Below are 19,002 nucleotides of genomic sequence, written 5' to 3'. Positions count from 1 at the left end.
TGCTATAACGTTGTCAAACATGACCATGAATTAACAAATGTGCTAATTTCAATTGTATTTAAAAAAATAAAAAATATATATTTTAGACCAAGGAAACGGTTCACTCACAACCTTTCAGGGCTAGATCTATAGATATTATTAACTTTGATTCCTTTTGGAACAAACCAGGAGAGACAAATCCATTAGTAATTACTTAGTATTATAACTAACAAATTAACTTTCAATATAGTCGCCAAAATTCTGTAAGTTGCCCAACTAAACAGAACAGAAGCACTGATACTCGAGATCTGTAAAATAAAAATAAAAATAAATAAATAAAAAAAATGACCAGTGGGGTTTTCACGCATATTTGTGTCCAATTATTTGCCTTGCATCCCGCTGAGTGTAGTGTAGTGTAGATAGCTGGCACTTCGGTTTGTCAGGCGCCCACTCCTATTGGGTCTGGCTTTGGATGGGTGGACTGAATAAATAGCGAGTGAGATGCGGATCAGAATGACATGAGATGTGGAGCAGCAGCAGCAGCAGAGAGGGTAGGAGACAATCCATAGTAGCTGCTCGTTAGTCACCGCAGATCAGCGCTCAACAGGCAACCGGATTCTTAACTGAACTCTCTCTCTCCTTTTTTTTTTTACCTCTTATAATCCGAGCTCTTGCGTGCGCTCCTCAACCACTTTCCTCTGTCAGTGCTCTGATCCAAGTTTTCTCGGTGAAACCCTATCCCTCTGCTGCTAACAGGTTGGAACAATTAAATATATACATATTTATATATTTTTTTTTTTTCTTTTTTTTTTTTTTTGCGCGTCTTATCTGAAATTCATAGAAAGCACGGCCAAGATGATGATGATCATCGCGGAGTTCTTCGTGGTTATCTTGAAGGTGCTCTGGGCGTTTGTGACAGCCGGGGCCAGATGGGTCGTGCGACCCAAGGAGAAGAGCGTGGCGGGACAGGTGTGCGTGATCACCGGGGCTGGCAGCGGCCTCGGGCGGCTGTTCGCCAAGGAGTTCGCGCGGCGACGAGCGGTCCTGGTCCTGTGGGACATAAACAGCCAGAGCAACGAGGAAACGGCGGAGATGGTGCGGCAGATATACCACGAAACGGAGACTCCCGTCGCAAAGGATGGTAAGTCAACCCTGTGAAGGACTTTTGAAGGATGTTTTTGCTACAGAGGTTAACGATTTAATTGAATTTTATTTATTTATTTTACTCTATCTCAGATTTATGGTCAAATCTTCACTGAGTGTCAGAGTGAACAGGAGATTGACTAATCAATCAACCAGAGATCGGAATCAACCGATTTTTTTTCCCCTCGATCGCGCTCGGACAAATGAACAGCAGTCAAATACTAGAAAATCTGAATACAAACATCTATTTTTTTGCACCATATTTTAGAGTTTCAGGTTGAGCAGCTTCAGGAAAGGAGAGATACACCTGTCAGTCAGCCAGAGATGGAGTCAGAGGATTTAAAAAAAAATAATAATTATGATCAGCTAATCAGTTTTCAACAGATGAAATGCTTAAAATCTTCCATTTTATTTAACTTGTAGAACAATAAAGAAACTTCACTTTAGCCTAATGAAAATTTGACAATGTTGAAGGACTCTTATGGTGGTCATCTTTGGTATTATCTCATTTTTTTGTTGGATTCAAACTACTAATACGACTAATACTTCTACTATCAAAACAACTGCAGCACTCATTTTCTTAGCCCTCAGGGGAATAAATTGTATCATTCAGGGGGAAAACCCCCAAATCAGTACATCTCTGACTAAAGCTTGACTTATTATGAGTGTTTTAATAATATAGTTTGCATGTGGACAATATATTCATTCTTCTGCGCCGCAGTCAAACCTCCATTCATCACTTCTCCGTTCTCCATCCTGCAGGACCTGTTGGAGGAGTGGAGGAGGTCCCTGCTTTTCAGCCGCAGGTCTACACGTACGTGTGTGACGTGGGCAAGCGCGAGAGCGTGTATTCCACGGCGGAGAAGGTGCGGCGAGAGGTGGGAGAGGTGGACATACTGATCAACAACGCTGGCGTGGTCTCAGGCCACCACCTGCTGGAGTGCCCGGATGAGCTGATCGAGCGCACCATGGTGGTCAACTGTCACGCACACTTTTGGGTGAGCTTATCCTGATCATGTCATCATGGTTTGTTTTGATTGTTTGGGGCCTTGCGCTGTGATGAGCCATGTGAAACGATGATGCCAGGTCTCTTCCACGCCACCGCCAGCGCCCATGCTTCCGTCAGAATCTCTTATCCCACCTCTTGGTGTCCAAGTCAAAAATCAAAGATAGTGTCTAAATCCCTCACTGAGTGAGAAAGTGAAAGTATGTGACCATAAATAGCCATCTTTCGTTTCACTTTTTATCTGAAGTACTGCCACAAGGTTTCTCTTTGATGAAAATTCCCCTGTATTTGGTGCTGATTCCTGTGGTATGGAAGGTCTTCCTTTATCCTTGTGTGATGGAAGGAGGAATCTGCTTAAGCCTCGTATCAGTTGAGCACATTTTGTTGGCAGGTGGTGATTTGACGGGGATCTGTGTCAGATTTTCTTTTGGCTCCCCTCCCGGGGGCCTTCCTCTGCCGTTTTATCTCCAGTGAAACATTTTGTTCACTTAAATATGTTTCACTTCAAATAAACAAGAGCTGCAGCATAGAACGGAAAAGGAATGTGGGATAGGGAAGGTCAAATGTGCCACAGTGTGATCTAACTAAGCAATTATGTCTGAATGTCAGAATTAAAACATATGAATACTTTTTATTCACATAAATGTATCTGCAATGTTTATTACAGACACATTTACATCATAATCTAATGATTTATTTTATTTATTGACTTTTGGGCACGTTCACTTTCAGGGTCTGTCATTGGGTGGGGCAAACATATAATGAACCCTCCCGTGGTTTTAGCCCAATGCTCAGGACGAGGCAAATATCATGGTCAAGCAGCCAGGAAGTGGAGAAATTTTCCCGTCAGACCGTCAGTTTCTGAAACCGTGTAAAAAAGCGCACGCAGTTCTACTCCACCGGACGGTGCACATAGTAAAAAACTCCTGGGGTGTAAATGACCCCATCTTTTAATAAAGCGACAGGGCTAAAGATGATTGGTTTCACAATGACTTACAGCTCAGTTTAAGATGTTAGAGTCTGCTTGATGAGTCAGTGCGAAGCTGTGGAATATTTTATGGCAATTGAACTGAGATGGTAAATAAACGCAAAAAATTATATATATATATATATATATATATATATATATATATATTAGACGTTGGTGATTAATAGATTGTTTTTATCTCAATATTTACATTTTATTATTTAACGTAGATTAAATTAAACAATACATTTATTTATCCATTTATGTGTTTTACAGCTTCATTTCCAATTAAATTCTAAAAATAATAGTGTCTCAAACTGCAACATATTTGAGCCTCCACAGGATACAGTCTCCCACTGTAATTAGAAAATTTATGTGAGGGGAAGCCTTTCTGAAAAAAAAAAAAAAAATTAGATGGATGCAGCTCGGTAATGAAAATGAATTTTATCACTTAGCTGCAGCAGCCAGCTCTGCTTGGCAGCTGCCGTGCCTGTGCATAATTAGTTGTCTTTTTATTTAATCTTTTTTTCCCCCAGTTTCACTCCACAGTGATGTCTCTCTCACCCAGAGGTAGAGCTGTCGTAGAACTTCTCACTTTACATAGGAGAAGCAGGGCTTGCACTTTTTTTTTTTTTTTTTTTGCGGCTGCAGGTTGTTTTTTATATCGAGACGATTTCTCGGGGATGCAATGACAGCACAACAGTTTGAAGTTTGCTAATTGAGCATGAAAATCTCTTGTGTTGTCAAACAGGTTGTGTATTTCCTCCCTAATGGTTTCTCTATTCATGCTCCTCTCTGCTGGCTCTCGTCGTGTTCTTTTACATCCAGGATTTGGAGTCAGGATCCAGTGGTTGGGTGGCAGATTTGGGGATTCCTAACAGAGAGCTGTGTTTGTGTATCTCCAGTATTCTATGGAGAGCGTGCGTTCTTTAGAGGTGGGGTGGAGACGAGGGAGGGAGTTGGGAGGAGGAGACGGGGCAGATGAAAGAAGGATTTAATGAATGGCGACAGCCAGAATGGAGGATGTGGTTCATTAAGGACACAAGCTGGATGAATAGAGCTTAGACTAACAGAGACCTGACCACTATCCTCTCACAAACACTGTTTCTCACTACGTGCAGGTGGTATCTTTTTGTTCCGTGTTTTAGATTTCTTTTTTCTGGTGATGTGTTGTTGGACGGGGTAACTTCTCCTTTTATGACTCAGCAGACAAAGTGTAGCTTAAGGTTAATATTATTTTCATTTAAATGCAGCAAAGTGGTGTAGATTTTCAAAATGCAGTTTACAAGACTGCACAAAACTGACAGTCGCTCAAAACAGCATTATAAACAACACATACGTAAGAAAACATAAAGTTCATTAGACAAGAAAACAAAGAAATGAATGTAGTCAGATGATACAATAGGCAAAGACCAAGTCTCAATTAAATCATCCATCTAAACACTTTTAAAAACATTTTAAAAGTTTAACCTAACTCAGATGCATATGGGTTTTTTTTTCAAAGTTGATTGCAAGAGTCAGTGGTTTACGGTATAATCCCACAAATAAAGCAGATCATTCGATGCTAAATACAGTGATAAGTCAGAGATCTAAAGTTTGTGTTGAAGTTAAATGTAGACCTCCTTAAGAGCAGATGATAACCGTGGAGAGGTGTTCATACAAATTACATTCCAACAACAAGGCAAAAAATGTGAACGAAGCAGTTTTGTGTCTCTTAAAAGAAAGGTGAGACGTAGTTCTGAAGAAGGTATCAAGTTTTAAGGGATAATTATTTAGGACTCTTAAAAATTTTATTTGTAATCCAATACATGGAGAGCAGAAATGAAAAATTTGGTTTATTAATAAATAACAGCAGTCCCAGAACTATTCCTGTGGAACACCTCTATACACAAAAAAAGATGCTAACTGTTTACAAAAAAAGATTTTATTATAATTAAGGAAGTGATCAGACTTAGTCCAAATCAGTCAGAATCTTAAAGAAAATCAGAAAATGACATTGGCCAGAAAAAAAATCAAAATGTTGTAACTGACGTTATCTTAATGTTTTGGGAAAGTTTCTTGCTGCTAAGAAAAGCATTGTTGCTCCTCAGAAACAGCTCAAATTTGTCAAACAAACAAAGCTTTCCTCACACTTGGTTAGCATAACTGTATGAGAAAGAAGTCGAGAGAACTCCTGCAGCAACAGTTTCTGATCTGTTCAAATTCTCATTTGTTGGACACTGTATCAAGAATGAGGCAATGGCTGAGATTGGAGCAGGAAACGGATGGTAATCGTAGCGTGGTCTGCCAAGGCAGCCGAACCCAGACCCCATACTCCATACTCCATCTCTCCTCCTTCCAGGGGCCTCTCTGACTCCTCCCAAGCTGATTTCAAGGCATTGGGTGCAGCTGGAAGGGAGTCACAGAGGCCAGCACCGTTCTTCCGGCTTTGCCACACACACAAACAATGATTCAGTCTCTTTCTTCTCTTAAGATTTTTCTGTTTTTATGAGGCATGCATTTCTCTGATGCTTTTATTAGTCCAGCTGACCATTTGTGATGTTGACCACTTACTTCTGAGTCACGATGGCACATGGGATGCACAGTCATTTTGCAAGAGAGACACCAGAGTCGTTCATGTTTGAAGCTTTGCATTTATCTAGTGGAATGACACGAAAGGAAATGAGCATCGACATCTTGAGCTAGTTATCCAACAGGTGGTCTTGTGAATGACAAACACTCGGCTCCCCTTCCCGCTTGTGGAGATCCCACTTATCTTGTGCAACGGCGTGACATGGCGGGAAAAGAGCCTGGTGCCATCCCATGCATAGGCTAGGCGAGAGGGCTAATGGTAAGCTGCTGCTGACCCACTTTATCTGACAATTGGTTTCTTGTCTGTGGATCAGCTTGACAAGATGCCAGCTGACAGGAGCCAAGTTCCGCAGGCAGCATTCCTTCTGTAGGCAGAGAAAGGAGGCAGCCAGGCAGAAGGGTCCTACTTGACTAGCTTTATAAGGGCCCCTCCTCCGGCCTAGTGCACCTGGATGTCTTCATGCGGCTACTTATCACTCCTTCCTTTTCCATGTACCTGTTCTTGCCTCTAAAACTAATGACTCAGTCACCCATCAATCTTTCCTTTTAATTAAATGTCTGATATGATACTAGGAGACGCACACAGGCCAAAAAGTTATCTGAGAAAACCAAGAGTTTCGCTTTACTTCTATACTTCAAGTTAAAACAAATTAATGATATTATTTGTTAAAATACAAACTGGATTGTATTTTTCAATGGTATTTAAATGGTGTGTCTCATTAAATTCTTGGTTTTCCGTGAAATACACAATCTTGAAAATCAAATGAAATTTAAGATTGAGTTCCATGTGAAAATAAAGTCCTAATAAATAAATCCTAATAAATGTTTATGTCTTTAAACACATACTTTAAGAAAATTAGTTAGCATAAAAATCAAGGCTCGGCCAAGATTTGAACTTTTTGAGATCTATTTGTATATTCGCAAAAAATCTGCAGTAGAAGCATCAATTTTAATCATTTATTCTGCCTATGATGTAATTTGGAAACCATCCAATGTTTTGCTCACACAAACCATTGTGTGCAAGATATTTGATTAAAGCTCAAAGACAACCAAAACAAAGCTTTCTGCTGTGAGTAAATTTGGTGAGCAAATTGGAAAAAAGAAAATTCAATTGAGCAAATCTTCTGTTACAACCTACATTATTATGTAGGTATGTTCTGGAGACACAGAGTACTTAATGACACCAATTCCAACTTGTCAATGTTCCTTCCATGTGAATAAAGTGATTGTGCAACCACTTGGGTTAAGATTTAAGCAACAGTCAGCAAATTGCTGACTATTTAGCCTGGTCCCTCCAATAAGAACAAAATTCATCAATCATCCCTTATGGTCACTAAAATCAACCCAACCCATTCCTTTTCCTCGTTCTGCGGTGGTATCAGTCAAGCTCTGGTGCTCAGAAAGATTTGTACTCCCTCCCATTCATTCTCTCATCCAGGGAGAAGTCAACCCAATTAAATGGCCATCTGGTCCAATGCAAAGGCCAATATTTTGTTCATATTCCTGTTGGTCAGGCGCTAGCACTAATGCAGCCTGACACCCCAGCTGCAAGAAGCTTTGTGTGGCTTAAATGCTCCAGGGGGCACCCACCAATTAGGAGGGGGTGCAGCGGGCAGGGCACCCCACTTGGGCCAAGGAGGCCTGGCTGTGTCAGCGGGTAATTTAGCGGAACAAGAGAGCGTTGAGACCCAATTACGGCGGCTCTGATGTAAGACACGAGACTCTGGTTGCCTTCACACATTTTGTGTCAGAGAGGTCAGTGGGGGTCATACCCACATGCCAGAGCTGCCATGAGAAGCAGGACATCCCGGCAGGGTGGGAGAGAGATGGGAAGGTTGGTCACGCTCACGCCAGTCCTCAGTTTGGGGGAGCAATCGTTCCTCCGCCAGTTCCAGGTAAAAAGACCACTCAGCAAATTTGTCCCACTGAAATCTGCAAACTGGCTTGAACTGTATAGCATAGTGCCAGGTCAAGTCATTCCCTGCTGTCAAAAAGTTGCTTTGGGAGTGGGAAATTTTGGCTCAACTCAGGTATGGGCATATCTTGAGGTAATTCTTCATTTGCACGCAACTCTCTCCCTCTGCTGCCATTCTGGCTCATAGAGTCCTTTCTCAGCGTTTGCCTGGGTCTTGCATTCTCTGAGTTACCTCTCTTTGGGCCCCATCATTTGATGAGTTGAATATTGCACCGCGCTTAAAATTTATGTCCTGGAAAACTGCAGATGTCTGGATCCGTTTCAGATCAGTTATACCTGACTAAAAAAAAAAATTAACTCAAACAATGAGGTCATTTTTAGTTCTTACAACAGCTTCTCTGTGTAGGTTTCATCTCACTAAACAAGCAGAAAGGCATCTACAACACAGAAGTCTCACTAAAGATTACGTTAAATGTCAGTAGGTCCAATACAGTTAATCTCCGGGTGCAGTTTTAATGAGGCGTTTTCCTCCCTGCTCTGGTGGATCCAGGGCTGTACTACCTGGTACCATGCTCTCACTGGCTCCATGCTCCCCTTCTGTAAATGTTTACTAAGAAGCATGGATCATTTCTCTGGCAAGGGGTTCAGATCATAAAACTGTTGCCTTTCATTTATTTCATCATAAATTATTTGAATACAAGCAATTTAGGTGTAGTATAATTCTCCAAACACCATATTTTTCTGGAAAATTAGTAAGAGCCTTTCCGTAATCTAGCCATAATCAATCCTGCCCTTCCTTCCTTCTTTCCCTACCAAAGTGAGCCTAGTATTCTTCTACTAAAAAATATCCAAAACATAAACTCAGAATTTTGAAGCTCTGTCTGGAAAATGTTGAATTTTGACATATGAATTGTGCCAGAACTTGTTTCTGTAATGTTACAGTATAAGCAGTAAATGTCTGTTTCACAGGTGAAGGGAGACGGAAGTTTCTATTTACGTCTCACCTCCATTACACTCTTTAAGCACTGCAAGCTACATGTATCTTTCACTGTGCTGGCACATATTTCACCTTTATCTTTTGCTCAGTCACCAACAAAAGGGCTCCCAGTTTCTTGCAGACTGCCCAGTGGGAGAGTGATTGGTCAGTTCCTGTCATAGTCATTATTTGTCACACCTGCTGATTGGCTCACGCTGTGTGCAGAGGCGCGCTAAAGCCGGCAGCAGACGGGCAGAGCCAGGTTCAGCTGTAGGCCTCTAACCGCCATTGGACGAGCCGGTGGAGCTCGTCTCTTTCATCCCTGAGCTGGACTCGCTCATCTGAGGAGCTGTTCCACTGAGTGTCGCTCGGGTGGTGGTGGTGGGGTGTGGAGTGTAGGTGGAAGAGAGGCTGAACTGAGCTGCTCCAGGTGTTGAGTGAGCGGAGGCCTGTGACTGGTGTTGTCACCAAGTCTTTAGAGAAAGGCTCAACGAAAGGCACCAGATCTGTGTGGGAAAAGAAGAGACCTTGCTGCAGCATTCGCATCACTCTCTTTGACATCCTTCTTCTCTTTTACATGAGCTTCATAAGAATAAAAGTCTTAAAAGTCTTTAAATGTTGAACCTCCCCCCCTCTCTCTGTTATGAATTCTCATTCTGATGCTTCTTTCTGCATCACCATGGAGAAGCAAGAGAAACTGAGTGGGGGGAAGGCAGAGAGGATCAAAGAGTGTTGGCACAGACAAACTGCACAAGTGAACTAACCTCTCTGTTTTTTTTCTCCCTGCCCTTCTGTCTCCTCTGTCCTTCCTCCAGACCACCAAGGCGTTTCTCCCCAAGATGCTGGAGCTGAATCACGGTCACATTGTGACTGTTGCCAGCTCCCTCGGTTTATTCAGCACAGCTGGAGTGGAGGTTAGTATCATACACAGAAACACATACACATCCCCGTCGTTCCCACCATCTGCGAGCGGGCTTTTCTCCTCGGCCGTCGGCTTGCCAGCTAGCACGCTGAGAGCGAGGAGGTTAGGCCCCATCTCTCTAGTTGTTCCCCCACCCGTTAAATTAAGCACCACAGATGAGCATTCGGGAGTCTCGTATAGATTCCTCTATCTGCAGCAGCGGGGGCGTCGGGGGCCCCCAGTGGGCACTGGCCCCGGGGCCAGAATGAGCTGACAGCTCCCCGTGGGACAGAGACATCTTCATCACCGCTTTGTGGACTACTTGCTCCTCATTCAATATTCAGCTCACAACCTTTTCTGATTGATATGGTTTTTCTTCCTATAGTTTAAAAAAAAAAAAAATTCTAATTCATTCTAAAATATTTTGAGCGGGGTTATTTATCTCCATAACCCGAGAGAACAAAACAGTATCCTCTTCAAATTAAATTTTTTTATATTTTTTAACGACATTTTTCTTATTTATATTTCTGCAGCAAAAAGCTCTATAAGGACAGCTACTTCCAGTTCTCTCTTTATTTAAGGATGCGTTTTTTTTTTTTTTAAAATACTACAACAATGTCTTAGATTAACACTTAAGTGTATTGCACTTCCAGTTTGCTGTTAGAAATGTTAATTTCTTAAACGTGACTTCAGATGTGCACATTATTATTTTTTGGGAGTCTATGACTGTACTGTTCCTGTGTTTATTGTCACGGATATATTTATCCTCCTTTATTTATTGAGTCTGTTTTTTTAAAAGATTATTTCCACGGTGTACCACATCAAAACCTTCCTGCCCAGCAGAGCAGCATACTAATGTGCTCGAGAAGAATGCTAATGAAACCATAGAAAAGCGGTTCGGCTCCCTCAGGTTTTCTTTGTGGCTCTATCATTACCATCTAGGAGAAACCCATGAGCCCACTTAGGCACGTTTGATAATGTTTTCTAGTCCCTAGGTGCGTTTTTTTTTGTTTTTTTTTTGTTAATGGGTGGAATCTGTTTTCTTTCTATTCTGTTCAGGATTACTGTGCCAGCAAGTTTGGTGCCATCGGGTTTCACGAGTCCCTGAGCCACGAGATTAAAGCCTCAGAGAAGGACGGCATCAACATGACCCTGGTGTGCCCTTACCTGGTCAACACAGGAATGTTCAAAGGTTGCAGGATAAGGTGAGCCACAACACGAACCGGCGAGCGTATCCACTTCTGTGCACTTCTTTTCTTCCTTTCTTTTTTTTTTTTTCCCCTTCTCGCACCTGGGTTGAGTTTTGATTTTCTGAAAAAGTGTGTTCGGAACAACACTGGAACATCAAAGCAGACGTTGAGGGTTTGTCGGGAGAATTACGGCACAGCGATTTCTGTTTCATAAGTCAACACTTTGTGTAAACAAGGAGGGGTGCTTTTTGTCTCCCGGGGTAAAAACCTCAAGACCAGGTGCACCTGGTCTCTGTCCCCCAAGCGCTCCATCCCCCTGCAATAACCGCTGCTGTTATGGTCTACACTTTGTCTGATGGTTATTGTCTGCAGGTGGCTCTGCTGTCAACTGACCCACCACCCCCACAACTATTTAGTACTAATCAGTGTCATTGCATCAATAATAACAATCATGCTCAAGAGTTTGTGAAGACAGATTACCATCTGACTCCGATTGGGATTTGAAGTTATAGATCAACCTAAAGTAGCACATTATTTTGAATTGTAAGGAAAATTATACTTAATGGATTTTTGATTCTGCCCCCATTACTTTTATGCCCCAATAGGAAAACTATTATTTAAAAAAAAATACCACAAGCCATGTAGTGGGCTGAGTTGAGTCATAAAATAAGGTGCCCTCGTCAGATGAGACCAAAATTACACAAAGGAATGATTTTTAAAAATGCATCCTTAAATGATGGTAATTGTATGTACATTTCATCAGTACACAAATCACCATCTCCAGGAAGAACACAGTGGTGGCAGTATTGTGCTGTGGGGAGCACAATACTGGAGGGACAGGAAAGTTGGTCAGCATAGTTGTGTTTTGTAGTGACCTTTCCAATGTTAAGACCCAAGCCACAAAATGGCTGTTCACACACACGATTTAAATCAAAATTTGATTGAATAACGTGGTTCACAATAACTACTCCTTATTCGAACCAGGAAGGAGATAGAGCCTTTTCTGCCGCCCCTGTCGCCGGAGTTCTGTGTGAAGCAAGCCATGAGAGCCATCCTCACAGATCAGCCAATGGTCTGCACACCTCGCATCATCTACATGGTTAACTTTATGAAAAGGTAAGAAACCCTCTCAATGCTCCATTACTCTTAAGTGAAATGCAGTGAGGATCCTGTAGTTGTAATCCCGACTCCATCCCGTTTTCCACAGCATCCTGCCCTTTGAGGCCATCGTGTGCATGTACCGGTTCCTCGGTGCCGACAAATGCATGTACCCTTTCCTAGCTCAGAGGAAGGAGGCGATGAACAACAATGAAGCGAAGAACGGGATCTAAGGAGAAGTGTTTACAACCGGGGCATCCATGCAGTGGCGTGACAAATGATTTTCCACCTTCCTGATTTTCTTTTTTCTTTTTTGTGTATTTTCTCACACTTCAGTGTTTCAGAACATCACAGCAATTTAAATATTGGCCAGAGTAAGGTGATATCCCTCTAAACCTAATAATTGGTCGGGCCACCCTTACCAGCAACAACTGCAATCAAATGTTTGCGATTATGAGAAAGTTTTGGCCTTCTCATCTTCGCAGAATTGTTGTAATTCAACCAGAGCGGAGGGTATTTGAGCACCATGTTTCACTCTTGATCTGATAAGCAATTACTTTTTATGCCAGGACACACACCGTCCAAAGAATTCAACTTTTTGTCCTTTCAATTCACTGACTATTTTTCCAAAAGTCTTAGGGATCATCAGGATGTGTTCTGGAAAAATTGAGGCAAATTTTCTCTGCCAGAGCAAGCCATTTTTGCCAAGTCTCTAAGGCATAACCTTTGACCTTAACTGAGGCAAGTGAGGCCTGCAATCACTTTTTCTTAAGAGCCCACTTAAGGCATTCATCATTTTCTTTTGATAATGAATGCCTTCAATTAAAAACTGCATTTTGTGTTTACTTGTGTTATCTTTTAACATTTAAACTGGACTGATGTTCTGAAACTAAAGTGTCAAACAAATAGGGGGCGAAGACTTTTTCACACCGCTGTACCTGCAAGCATATGGAAACAACCACTGAAGACGAAAGATAGGTGAGGGCGGAAAAAAAAAAAAAAAAAAAAGAAAGAAAAAAGACTGAATCTAGACTGGTGCACTTGCATTGAGCAAATGCAAAGATTTACCATATTGTTCCTCTGGAACAAAAAAGCTGCGTACTACACAAAGGAATCATTTGAGTTTTTGCTTTCATAGAAATCAACATCTATATACCATCACTAGTTTTCAAATCATACAAAAAAAAGGTATCCAGTAATTAACTCTTTACATAATGTAGTCACCAGCCTTATCTAGTGTCATTGTGGAAATATACAGTATGTTACTGTAAAAACAGTAATCTTTTTTTTCACTTATTTTATTTTTTGTAGACATGCACTGTAAGTTCTAATTTTTATGATGTAAATTCAGATTTGCTTTTCCCCACACTGCCAGTGATCTTTGTGTAGATTTAACACAATGCTTCAAGCTAGCCAACATTTTCTTATTCAGAGGCTTTTATTCAGTCCAGTTTACACAACACTGATTCACGCTAGTGTATTTTTTTTTTTTTTTTTTGCCATGTACCATCTTTCTTTCTTTTTTTTTTTTTGCCTAAATATGTAATTTTTAGAGACATGTAGCATAGTTTGACTTTTTAAGTGCATTCCAAATGGGACTCAGTGGCCAAGTTATCGATAACCTTTTTTGGACTTTCCTGTATCACGAGTTTCAGTCATTGCTGTTCTGATAAATCTCTTAAATGAAACGTGAGTAAGATATAAAGAAAATTGAAAAAAATCACTGTCCTGGGTTGAATTAGCATGTGACTGATAGCAGAATGTATTGTTTGAAGAGAACCCGAGAGAACCGGCCTTTATATACACATATTTTTCTCCATTTGTGTCCATTTTAAGGTGTTGTTCATTTTGTAAGTTTATATTTTTTGAACAATATTGCTAAAAAACTAACTCCAGTTGAAGTTACTGTCCTGACACTGAGTGGTTGAGGGAACTGTAATGTTTTTTTTTTTTTTTATTCCCCCAAATCCACCCAAAAAAAAAAAAAATGTAAAATTGTCTCTGACATTCTTCTGACCAGTTAAAGTGAAATGTATGTTTAAATGTTGTTAACCTTCGCCCAAATGAGTGTTCCCACCACATTTGATGTATGACTATTTTATATACTTTATACATATATATATATTTTTTGTTTTGAATTTTAAATACAATACATTCCAACAGGCATCATTCCCTCAGTCACAGTGATGAGCCTAAATTCTCTACCTCTTAATTTTTGCCTTTTTTATTTTGTTTGACAGCATAACATAAGCATCTTTTTGTAATATTCTAAAAAAAAATAAATAAATAATGCTCCATTGTCGAGCAAATGTGGTTCCAATGTTTAGTGTCTCTACCTAACTTAAATTAATAAAGTGATTTAGATTATTATCGGCGTTTTTGTGTTGCTTGTGAAGACATCTGATAGAAACAGCAGCTTTTAGTCAGATTTTTCGCTCTTGCCTTTTGCTGCGATGAGTCATCACGGCGCTGAAACGAAACGGTTACTCAGCAGATAAGATGTCTGTGACGCCGCAGTTTGCGATCCAGCGATTTTGAGAGGAGAGTGACAAGAAAGGGGATCTTCCAAACGACTGAAACTACTTTGGAGCAGTTCTCATTGTCAGGATGTTACCCTCCCAAGCCTTTTCTTCTCCCTGCAACAACTCTTTTGACTGGTATCAGTGTCACTGTTCTCCCACTGAGTCAGACAGCATTGATATATGGGTGTTGGCTTAAGAAGGTTATATATGCAGTCATTGTCAAAATTACATCCACCCACTTTTTAGTCTAAGGCTTTATGTTTAGCAGCTTTTCTGCTTGAAGCAGCCATCGCGGTTACTGTATGATCAGCCTTAATACTCAGTTAGGCTGTTATTTACACAAGGCTCAACACCTTCTAAGGGGTGCAAAGGATAATTTTGCACCCCTTAGACATCATTACATCACTTGCGGCTTGAACTGTGAATGCGAGGCTGCATGGATTGACTCAGATGCCACCAGCTGAAATCAAGAAATTTTCCAATCTGTTGGATTTTAGTTGGCAAGCCTTTTAGGTATAACAATTGAAAATAAAATAATAAAAAATAAACTATCTGAAACAATGATCTCCAAATAGTTTGGAAATCCTACCACACATCATCTTAGGTAAAAACAACTTGTTGCTACTGCTGCCTTTTAGAGTTGCTGTTGTTTCATAAACCACCCAAACTTGCAACTTCTAAAACAGGTGTTCATATGGAGACGCTCACATATGCTGATGATCATTTCATTTATGTATCTGATCAAATCACCCAACTTCTTACAATAATAACTTAATAAGAAAGTAAACTGTAGTACAACTCTTCTTCCTATTAATAACTCAGAGAGAGCACTTCTTGTTTTGTTATGCTTTAGGAAACTGAAATTTAGTCCTAAAAGCTGTTATGTTATCTTTTAATAGATCTAGATTTTGAACATCCTACAATGGAAGTAAGTAAAAATTATAAACGCACTTATTTTTGCATGGATAAGTTGTGAAATGGGTAAAATCTATCTATCTACAGATGCATATAAAAATATTGTAAAATAAATAAATAAAATAATGTAAAGTATGTACACAAAGTAAGAGACAAAACCCTGTGACCTTGAGAAAGCTTGGGAAAGGGGTCACAGTTATTAATGTAGAATAGAGAAGATGAATGAACGTCCTCGGTTGCCTAACAGCAAACAAAAACACCAACCCATGCCAATACCTCTGTAAAAACCTGTTTCTGACTGCTTGATGAGCCATCTGGGAGCAGAACAATGAAATTCCAACTATTTCTATTGCAGCTGTTATGTAGCTGACCTTTTACTTCCCTGGAGAAAAACAAGAAGAAAGAATAATTCCCTAATTGGTGTCAGCAAAGATGTCATGAGCTAGTTTTTAACTCACATGTTCAAACTGCTGAGTTGTTTGTACAGACCTAGAGTTGCCTTTCAGGTCACATATTAGCCAGGAGAAATAAGGGATTTTTTTTTTTATACAACTCAAAGGAATGCTTATTTGCTCAGCTTGGAAAATTGCATTATAAAATTAAAATGCTATGCTTCTGGTTCAAAAAAGGATTGCAGATCTTAACTAGCAAAAAAAATAAAAAAGATAAGAAAAAAGAAATACAGGTTATTTGAGTTCTATTGCTGAACATTGAAACAATTTGTACCTTTATTTTTATGAGTAAGGCTTCATTAAAGAGTGAATTAAGTAGTGAATAACCTGTCAGGATTTAATCTTCCTATCTGCTTCACTTAGTATAAATCTATATTTTGTATTTGTATCAGAGCTTGTTATATGCTCCACCACCACAATTTTGGAGAAAGTTTAGAAAACATCTGTGACTATATGGATGAATTTACAAATATTTTTAGGAACAACAGAATTGTGTCCTTAGTCCAAAGGTTTTAACTTTTCTCTAAATCGCAGTGACATCTGTATGTCAAACTTTTGCGACTCCAATCTGCTGTATGTGACTGTTGTTCCTGCGCATAAAATTTCCCCAAATATTGATTTGAAACAAACCACAACAATATGCAGAAAAGGGTGTATTTAGATTCATGTATTGTCCTTCTCTGTTATGGTTACACAGAGTGGTTTTCTGAAACGTGGTGTTCCCTCTTTTTCTGGAGACCTGGCAAAGCTACAAACAGATTTCTAAATGAATTAATACAAGTGACGTCTGGGAACACTTACTCTGTTAAAAACCGTCCAGGAATAGCAATTCTTTTCATAAATTCATTTTAATAACTTATCTCATATATCTGTGCAGAGCAAAAATGACTTCTTGCCAGCTTTGACCCTCCTCTGAGGCATCCTGAAAACCACCAGGATGACAAAAAGCTTTTTGTGGGACCAAACAGAGCTGGGTAAAGTTACTGAGACAAACTCATTTTAAAACGAGGGAGAATTTTAACTCTTCTGTGCACTGAAGCCCTCAGACCTCAATAAACTCCAGTTAGGAAATTGCTTTATTAAATTTCTCTGAAGTGACTGCAGAAAGAGAATTCAAGAGTTTTTGTTGGAGCGTTATCGTGGACATTTATCTGAATCTGCAGAATTCCACTACGGCTTTTTATCCCCCATTTAATTTGGTTGTAATTAAGAGAACCTGGAGGTTGGTCAATGGGACATCATTCACACGGAAAAATCAATGACACTGGCATTTGCTTTTTCGTGGCACAGACCAACTCCAGCGCTCCATTGATTTTCGTGTACTTTGGGCACCGCGGGTCACATTTCACACCGGCTGGCCCAAGACGGGCAATACATCTTGTGTCAAACAGACTCTAGCTGGTCTTCTACAACCTGAACAAGGTTCTGGAATAGAGATCTGCTGCTAAATGTACGAGAACGGCTTTGGCACTTCTCAATGGCAAGCAGATGTAGCTGCCAACAGAGTCCATTAGTCAGTGCGGTTGAATTGGACCGCCGCTGTCCCATTCACTCATCCATCTCACTAATGGTGGGGAGGAAGCAGAGCCGCTTTGGTGGTGCACAGGCGGTTAGCGCACCGGTGGACGGAACATGTGGAGGAGTTATGTGGGAACCACGTAAAGGAGGACGGAGTGGCAGGAGGAACGGATGATAAGGATAGACTCTGATTAAACATAGACATAAATAGATTTTTGTTTTTCACAAAAGCTCATTCTCAAAATCACAAGCCGAAGAAAATAATATGGTAAGAGAAAATGCTTGTTTATTTGATTATTTTTTTAACATTTATCCTTTTTTATCTTGCAGAAGGCAATCCGTTTGAGAGCCTATGAAAACTGATTTTCTCCTTTGTGCCATCAGACCAGCTCAAAGGGTTTTGTGGCTCAGCTTGTCTATTTTGGCTCATTAAGTACCTTATTCCCCTTTTGTAGCTTTTTGTTCGCAAGACTCAAACAGATTTTACAACCTTCATTTATAAATTTGATCCTTCTAAGTTTAGATCTTTTGTTGGGAATCCCCCAAAAAATAAAATTTCAAAATGCTAAATAGCTTGACGCACAGTTTATTGTACCACAGACGTTAGGATACTGAAAAACATGTTAAACATCTCTAAACATGAGGAATTGATGCAGATGTTGAATATCAAGTCCTTTCATGCCTTTTCAGTATGCATGGTGCTTTTGATGGCGTTCCAGTGTGAATAGTGTTTTGTATTAAGATGAAAGGGGTAAAATTCAGTGTTCACGTGTGTCAGAATGGGTTATGTTAGCTTTGCCCTGATGTCACAGTCCTCTTTAATTTATTTTTCATTACTCTTAAGGATCAAGAGACTGGGAATGAATGTTTAATGCTCTCTAAGTCCCCCAGAGTTTCTCTCTAAGCAGATTTAATCCCCCAAAAATCACAACCCACCAGTTTTACTTTTTCGAACACGTGCACGAATCAGTATCAACGCAGAGTATTTGAGGCTTTACATGAAACTGTTCTAGTGAGTTACTGCCAAAACGTTTGGTTTTCAGCCGTGTACATGATGTAGCAGTAATCCATATGAGCTGCAGCCCTCACATGGAGGAAAAATGTCAATATGTCCAAAACAATCCATGACTGCAGACGAAATTTTGCTCTGATGTAAACTGAGAAGGAAGCGTCATTTAAAGGCGGCACAAAAATACAAGACAGATACAAGTGTGGCCTATTTTGCATGTTGCACAGCCACAGAATTGAATCTTAATTGACACGAAGGCAATCAGAGCAAAACTTAAGAATCAACGAACCAAACATGTGAGCAATTGTAAAGCCCAAGTTTTGTGACAGCGTTCTTAACAGAATCCGTTTTGTCTTCATGTTCTTCTGCATTCATAATGTCCTCGTTGCAAAAATGAAGCCAATCTCAAGTCCAGTGCTGATTGGATGATAGGGACTTCCAACTGACCTATACACATCGTTCTGCAGTTCTACTTTTGTTGCAGCGCATTTGTAGGGAATCTAGAAGGATTGAGTTGAGGAATTGTGGAGTATGTGTGTTTGGTGCACTGTATACGTGAACAATTTCTTATCTGCCCTGTTCTTCAGTTTACAGGTCAGTTTGTCAATGTTGTGCTCTATTTTAACTCAATTAGGAACTATTTTATTCTTTTCCTCCTCCATATTTAATGGAAATTCTGGCTTTTCGACACAAAATTGAATATTGCATTAATTTAAACTCTTCGCTTCTCAAATTTTGTGGTAATATTATTATTCTCTCAGTCATTCGTTATCCAAAGAGACTTGCCATCTTGCTGCTGTCAGCCTCTTGGCAGCCTCTCTGGCCAGTTGTGGTCCTACA

General features: G+C 40.1%; 1 protein-coding gene across 1 annotated transcript; it reads left to right on the top strand.

Annotated features, from left to right (window-relative positions):
* The first annotated feature begins 471 nt into the window (after positions 1 to 471).
* Positions 472 to 14,116, top strand: rdh10a (retinol dehydrogenase 10a). Its single transcript, XM_055037287.1, has 6 exons — positions 472 to 1,120; positions 1,885 to 2,120; positions 9,373 to 9,471; positions 10,518 to 10,663; positions 11,633 to 11,764; positions 11,856 to 14,116. Exons 1-6 carry the CDS (start codon positions 835 to 837, stop codon positions 11,977 to 11,979), a joined length of 1,023 nt encoding a protein of 340 aa, XP_054893262.1. The 5' UTR covers positions 472 to 834; the 3' UTR covers positions 11,980 to 14,116.
* Positions 14,117 to 19,002: the final 4,886 nt, after the last annotated feature.

This window comes from Poeciliopsis prolifica, unplaced genomic scaffold (genome assembly GCF_027474105.1).
Source record: "Poeciliopsis prolifica strain line A6 unplaced genomic scaffold, Auburn_PproV2 SCAFFOLD012, whole genome shotgun sequence".
Classification (NCBI taxonomy): Eukaryota; Metazoa; Chordata; class Actinopteri; order Cyprinodontiformes; family Poeciliidae; genus Poeciliopsis; species Poeciliopsis prolifica.
This window is presented reverse-complemented; position numbering and strand designations above follow the sequence as displayed.